Raw genomic sequence first — 7,621 nt, forward strand, 5'->3', positions numbered from 1 at the left:
ACTCTTTGCCGAGTGCAATTCTTTGCCAAGTGCGGCACTCGGCAAAGAAGGTCTTTGCCGAGTGCCCGATTTTTAACACTCGGCAAAGCAGTTTGCACTCGGCAAAGATCCCGTTTCCAGTAGTGGCTGTTGCTAGCTGCTGCTGTGGATGACATGGAATGGATGGCAACACAACACGGCGTGTTATTATTTTATTATAAATACGGTCAAGGTCAATGACTCCCACCGGCCGGCCGGTGTGGTCGCCGGTCCAAATTTTTGACCACATTCGTTGAAAGGAATCACAACGTAACCGCATCGAGATCGACATGGATCCACAAAAAATAATAAAAGGGAACGCCGAACTAACTACATACGTAGTAGAGTATACAACTTATAATCAATTTTTTCAAATATACGATTGTGAAATTTCAATATTGTCCTTTCTAATTCCAACAATGTGCAATGAGTTCTAAAATGCATTGATTTGACATCAACTACTACAACTATGGCGTGTTCAGATCTCGTAACTATAACTACTTAGGTAGTGTTTGACAACTTATAATCAATTTTTTCAAATGTACGATTGTGAAATTTCAATATTGTCCTTTCTAATTCCAACAATGTGCAATGAGTTCTAAAATGCATTGATTTGACATCAACTACTACAACTATGGCGTGTTCAGATCTCGTAACTATAACTACTTAGGTAGTGTTTGGTTCACTCAGTGGTAATTTAAATGGGTTTGGAAATGAATCACAGAGGGAGTAGCAGTGGGATCCATGATCACTTGAACTGTTTGGTTGGGCAAGGTAATGCTATTGTGGAGTCTACTTACAACAATGTGCATATTATAGTTACAGAACATTTGATTTTATTCAAGATTATTACAGAACAGTTGATTTGTTTAATGTATTTCCTGTAAAAAGAACACTGTCAATTTATTGCTAATCCAAGTCATGCGAGCAAATATGGTCGCCGGTTCAAATTTTTTACCACATTCGTTGAAAGGAATCACAACGTAACCGCATCGAGATCGACATGGATCCACAAAAAATAATAAAAGGGAACGCCGAACTAACTACATACGTAGTAGAGTATACAACTTATAATCAATTTTTTCAAAAATATATATATATATATATATATATATATGTGTGTGTGTGTGTGTGTGTGTGTGTGTATGTATGTGTATATTATATACAGAGAGAGAAAAGAGAGGTCAATTTTCATATATATAAAACACAACTTGTCTTCCGATACGTCCTGTCCTGCCTTAATTACTGATGGGTGATATATGCCCTCATCACACGGTTTAGGCCTAACAGCAGTGACTTCTGTTTGGTCAAGCCATTATTTCTTAGCTTGCATAGCACTATATGAGACTGAGACTGCAACTGACGACGTACGTGGTGGGTAATTTGGAAAGCTGAAATGGACTATCCGCAAGACTGCAACTTGGCAGAGACCCAGCAGTCTTGGTAAGCTTGTTTGATTTTATTTCTGCGTATATAAATATAGGGTAGCTAACTCAAGACATTTTTGTGCATAAAACGTTCGTACGGTGCTACGCAAGATCGAGAGTATGGCAGGGCAGCATGGCCTCGCCACCATGATTGCCGCCGCAGCATTGCTCATTGGAGCCTTGGCGTCCATACCAACAGGTAACCACTTTAACATTCATGCATATACGTCAATGTGTACTAAACCATGCATAGTTAGTTCGTAACAGTGGTGGATCTAGAAGAATAAGTAAAATGGAGTTTCTACCATTATTGTTCTATATCGGTAGCTCTTGTTTCAAGCTTCTATGGATATCAATTTGTAGAAGCAGGTTAGAAGGGGTTCCATGCTTCGAGTAACGGTAGCGGAGCTCTCGGGCCCATCCTGGATGCTAGCTGCTCTTGGTATTACTGTCACTAATATAACATGATATATACGTGCATGGCTGTACGATTGATGCACGGCGGATGGGTTGATCAATGCAACAGGGGTGGATTCCATTGGCGTGTGCTACGGCACCCAGGGTGACGGCCTACCGTCGGCAGCAGACGTGGTGCAGCTGTACCAGTCCAAGCGAATCGGCGCCATGCGCATCTACTCCCCGGACGCCACCATCCTGCAGGCCCTGCGCGGCTCCGGCATCGACGTCATCGTCGACGAGACCAACCTCGACGCGCTCATCTCGAACGCCGCCGCCTGGGTCCAGGCCAACATCCAACCCTACAAGGACGACGTCAACTTCCGCTACATCGCGGTAGGCAACGAGGTCGAGGGCAGCGATACGCAGAAGATCCTCCCAGCCATGCAGAGCCTCGCCGGCGCGCTCTCCGCGGCTGGGTTCGGGGACATCAAGGTGTCCACGGCCGTCAAGATGAGCGTGCTCTCCACGTCCTCGCCGCCGTCCAGTGGCGCGTTTGCGGAACCCTCCGTCATGGGCCCCGTCGTCAGGTTCCTGGCGGGCAGCGGTGCGCCGTTGCTGGCCAACGTCTACCCCTACTTCGCGTACCGGGACGCGGGTGGATCGATCGACCTTGGCTTCTCGCTCTTTAAGCAGAGCTCGACGACTGTCAACGACAACGGGCGGGTGTACACCAACCTCTTCGATGCCATGGTTGACGCGGTGTACTCGGCCATGGAGAAGGAGGGGGAGTCCGGCGTGCCCATCGTCGTGTCGGAGAGCGGATGGCCGTCGGACGGCGGTGGCTTGGGGGCGTCGGTGGACAACGCGCGGACCTACAACCAGAACCTGATCAACCATGTCAGCAACGGCACGCCCAAGATGCCCGGGCCACTGGAGACCTACATATTCGCCATGTTCAATGAGAACGGGAAGCCGGGGGACGAGACGGAGAAGCACTTTGGGCTCTTCAACGGGCAGGATAAGTCCCCGGTGTACCCTATTAGTTTCTCATGAAAAGGACGATCGACGGGGAAAGCTGAAAAATATATTCTTATACAACCAACTGTAGTACGTAATTTTTAGCTTCTTGTACTTGCATTGCTATGTATTGTACGTAAGACTACCCCCAGGAAATATAGTAATATACTACCTCGCGTTGGCATTCTTATATCTCGATCAATTAAGCGAGTGGTTATATTTCAGGTGTCTAAATTTTGAGATGACTTCAGAATTTCAGATCACATTCTTATACAACCAACTATAGTATATTTTTTTTGATAATGGAACAAAGTTCCAGACTCTACTATCCGGACATGGTACACAGCTGAGCATCAACCACAAAGCCAAGCTATGAGGCACAAATCTTACAACCAAGTGGGGAATAAAAAAAGCAAAAAGCAACAAAGTTCAAGCCTATCTTGGGCAAGCGACCAAACGTCTGGAATGGAACTTAAAGCTATGCCCCAATTTGATTCCGGAAGCACCAACCAAACTTTGCAATGACCGCCATCATCGTCTCCAAATCTCTGCAACCACGCTTGGACAGCGGACGCTCCTCCTTCTCACTACGGGAAACACGTGATTTGCCGAGTGCAAAAATCTTTGTCGAGTACCAAATTTCGGGCACTCAGCAAAGACCTGCTTTGCTGAGTGCCGCACTCGGCAAAGACCTGCTTTGCCGAGCGCCGCACTCGGCAAAATATAACACTCAGCAAAGAGGCCTTTGCCGAGTGCCTGGCACTCGGCAAAGACCTGCACTCGGCAAAGGCTGTCTTTGCCGAGTGCCTGGCACTCGGCAAAGGCAGACACTCGGCAAAGATTGGTAGGGGCTTAACGGCATCCAGCGGCGTCCTCTTTGCTGAGTGCCCCACGTTTGGCACTCGGCAAAGAATTTATTTTGCCGAGTCTTTGCCGAGCGCCAAAACTTGGCACTCGGCAAAATAAATTTTTTTTTTGGTTTTTTGCCACCAATTTTTTTTAAGCTTGAGTACACTACCACAAACAACATGTTTAAATTTGGGACATTTTCATTGCCTTTTGGCATATTTCTATAGTTTATTTTGTTTTGTTGAATTTTTCCAAAAAATGTAAGTTTGAACTGCAGGTGCATCGAATGATGGATTACATTCGTTCAAAAAATGTTATCCTTGTTTCTTAGTGTAAATTTAGGCTAAATCTAGGAACTGTCTCGAAATTTCGATCAACGTGCTCACGGGGCAACGCCGCCAACTTGCGTGGGAGTGGTTTTTTAATTGTATAAAATGCGAACGAATTCCGAAAATCATAAAACTTGTCGAGTTGTCGCCGTATCGTATGCGTATGCTGTGAAAAAAAATTGAAAAAGTTTCAAGCACGTTGTCACGTACGATGCTCACGAACCTGTCCTGGTTTGTGAGCATCGTACGGGACAACGTGCTTGAAACTTTTTCAAATTTTTTCCACGGCATACGCATACGATACGGCGACAACTCGACAAGTTTCATGATTTTCGGAATTCGTTCGCATTTTATACAATTTAAAAACCACTCCCACGCAAGTTGGCGGCGTTGCCCCGTGAGCACGTTGATCGAAATTTCGAGACAGTTCTTAGATTTAGCCTAACTTTACACTAAGAAACAAGGATAACATTTTTGAACGAATGTAATCCATTATTCGATGCACCTGCAGTTCAAACTTACATTTTCTGGAAAAATTCAACAAAACAAAATAAACTATAGAAATATGCCAAAAGGCAATGAAAATGTCCCAAATTTAAACATGTTGTTTGTGGTAGTGTACTAAAGCTTCAAAAAAATTGGTGGTAAAAAACAAAAAAAAAATTTTGCCGAGTGCCGCCCAGCTGGCACTTGGCAAAGACCTGCTGAAATTTTTTTAAAACTTCGCCGAGTGCCAGAACACGACACTCGGCGAAGAAAATTGACTTTGCCGAGTGCCGCTGATCTGGCACTCGGCAAAGCTGCCGTTTCCTTCAACCGCGCCCGGCCGGCGCGCTCTCTGTCTCTCTCTCTCATTTTTCTCTCCCTCTCACCTCTCTCTCCCTCAGCCGTCGCCGCCGCACCGCAGCGCCCATCCCGGCCACCGCGCCTCCCCGCCCCGGCCACCGCGCCCTCCGCCCCGGCCACCGCGCCTCCCCGCCCCGGCCACCGCGCCACTACAGAAGAGAGGAGGAGGAGGCAGGGGAGAAGAGAGGAGAAGGGTAGAAGAGAGGAGGAGGGAGAAGATAGGAGGAGAAGGAGAAGGAAGGTGTCGGCCTAGGCCCATCGACCCTCACGCCGCTGCGGTCGTCCCCGCTGTCGTCGTCGACCCTCATCGCTGTCATTCTCGTCGCGAAGGTATGCCCTACATCTGTAGTAGTTAGTAGTAGTACTTAGTAGTGTTAGTAGTAGTTAGTAAGTAGTAGTAGTTAGTAGTTAGTAGTGTTAGTAGTATTGTTAGTAGTAAGTAGTGATAGTAGTAGTGTTAGTGTTGGTAGTAGTTGTAGTGGTAGTAGTACTTGTTGTTGTACTACTTCGATACTTTCATCTGCATGGAAAGAGAACTAAAGTACATGGCTCGTCTTGGTATATATATGTTTGTTGGCCTTCATGCCTATGTTTGGTATATATGTGGTTGTTGGCCATCGTGCCTATGTTTCTTGCAGGTTTTGGAAACCTCCCCGTGCAGGGGAGGTGCTGCTGAAATTTTCAATGGATTCTAACCTATTTCCTTTTTATGTAGGAGAAGGACCCGTGGGAGGGACTCGGCGACCCCGATCGTCTTCGTCGGCGCTGCTGGTCTGCCAGCACCGCATTGCCTCGCCACTACACCGACACGCCACAGCCCCGCTAGCCTAACTCCACCGCCACCCTAGGTATAACCCTCTCCTCCTTTGCATGCATGTTTTATATGGTCACGTAGCCCAGTTAGGCGTCTCCCGTTCGAAAGAGATACGGTCGGAGGTATGCAGATCTTTGCATATCTGTGACCGTATCTCTTTCGGATTGTCCACGTATTTTGGACAGCCCGCAGATGCGTAGATGTGGTTAGTCTCCATGGTTCCCTTCGGTCCAAGATAGACTTTCGGCATCACCTCCCTGTTGTTCTCTGGATACACACTCTCCCTTGCAGGACGTGTATTGGGAGAACAGCGTGGAGGTGTTGCCAAAATTCTATCTCGGATAGGAGCGAAGCATTGAAACTGACCTCATCTACGCATCCGCGGGTGGGATTAGGAACTATCCTCACCTATTAGATGGTAGGAACGCCGTGCAGATGCAATTGATGGTTATATTACTCGCTTACATATGTATATGCCAGAGGATGGAGAACCGTGATTGGATGTACACGGGCCACGCAAGTATGACCCCAGAATGGATGACTAAGACTAATGCTTTCTTGGAGCATTCTTTTGGCGAGGCTGCTAGAGGGTCGAGTCGGATGCCGTGTCCCTACAGCAAATGTGACAACCGTGTAAGAAAGAATAGGAAGAACGTGGGGGAAGATCTTTGCAAGTATGGATTCACGCCAAACTATACCTACTGGATCCACCATGGTGAAGCCGATCGTATTAGAGAGGAGGTGGTGAGACCATGCCTTGAGGCTTTTGATGGAGATGCGGGGGTAGCAGACTAGATGGATGACTTTTAGGAGGCATGGTTCGGTGAAGGATTAGAGGACAAGCCAGAGGAATCCGCAAAGGCGTACTACGATATGATGTCTTCGGCACAGAAGCCCCTTCATGAAAAGACAATGGTTTCACAACTGGATGCCATTGGACGCCTAATGGCGTTCAAGTCGCAGTGTAGTATGAGTCGAGACAACTTCGATGGTATGTTGGCAGTTGTTTGATCCCTGCTTCCGGAGGGTCACATTCTGCCGAAGAACTTGTACGAGTCACAGAGACTTCTTCATGCCCTTAAGATGCCGTATGAGCACATCCATGCTTGTCCAAATGGTTGCGTCCTATTTAGGAAAGATCATGAGAAAGCAACGCACTATCCAAAGTGCAAATCCTCTAGGTATCTGGAGGTTGACACTAGTGATGGCAAGAAGGAACAGCTTGGTATCCCTACGAAGGTCCTACGGTACCTTCCTGTCATACCGAGGATCCAACGGCTGTACATGACAGAGGAGTCCGCAAAATAGATGACATGGCACAAACATAGCAAAAGATACAATGCTGACAAGATGGTACACCCATCGAAGGGCGATGCATGGACCCATTTCGATGGCATACATCATGGTAAAGCTGAGCAGGCTCGGAATGTACGTGTAGCGCTGGCAACAGATGGGTTCAACCCCAATGGATTGCTGGTGGCCCCAAACACTTGTTGGCCCGTGTTCATGATCCCCCTCAATCTCCCCCCAGCGTCATGTTTCAACCCAAGAACGTATTCTTGTCACTGATAATTCCTAGACACCCAGGGAACAAGATGGGTTTGTTCATAGAGCCTCTCATTGATGAATTGATCCTTGCTTAGGAAAAGGGGGTACTGACATACGACCGAGCTACAGAGAAGAACTTCACAATGCATGTGTGGTACCACTACTCTTGGTGGGGAGGCTGGTAGTAGGTACCGTTTATTTGTTTTTTTCATGTTGCATGGACTTGTGTTAGACTTAGCCTTATGTTGGACTACTACTAGAGACATATATATATTGTGATGGATATTGTCATGGATGATGCGAATGTACGATGGATTATGGACAATGGATTTGTATGTGATGTATTATGGATGGTGGATGTGTATGTGATGGGT

At 46.9% G+C, this 7,621-nt stretch overlaps 1 protein-coding gene across 1 annotated transcript; it reads left to right on the forward strand.

The window, feature by feature from the left end:
- Window positions 1-1,516: 1,516 nt before the first annotated feature.
- LOC136504490 (glucan endo-1,3-beta-glucosidase GII-like) lies at window positions 1,517-3,062 on the forward strand. The gene is made up of 2 exons (XM_066499430.1): window positions 1,517-1,644; window positions 1,972-3,062. The coding sequence occupies exons 1-2, from the start codon at window positions 1,566-1,568 to the stop codon at window positions 2,895-2,897; spliced, it is 1,005 nt and encodes a 334-aa protein (XP_066355527.1). The 5' UTR covers window positions 1,517-1,565; the 3' UTR covers window positions 2,898-3,062.
- Window positions 3,063-7,621: the final 4,559 nt, after the last annotated feature.

The sequence above is a fragment of the Miscanthus floridulus genome, chromosome 14 (assembly GCF_019320115.1).
Source record: "Miscanthus floridulus cultivar M001 chromosome 14, ASM1932011v1, whole genome shotgun sequence".
Classification (NCBI taxonomy): domain Eukaryota; kingdom Viridiplantae; phylum Streptophyta; class Magnoliopsida; order Poales; family Poaceae; genus Miscanthus; species Miscanthus floridulus.

Excerpts from the sequence above, each read along its gene's own strand:
- LOC136504490 (XM_066499430.1), top strand. The coding sequence starts at position 1,566 with ATGGCAGGGCAGCATGGCCTCGCCACCATGATTGCCGCCGCAGCATTG. Across the intron at positions 1,645-1,971 it reads CTTGGCGTCCATACCAACAG|GGGTGGATTCCATTGGCGTG; the intron begins GTAACCACTTTA and ends TCAATGCAACAG.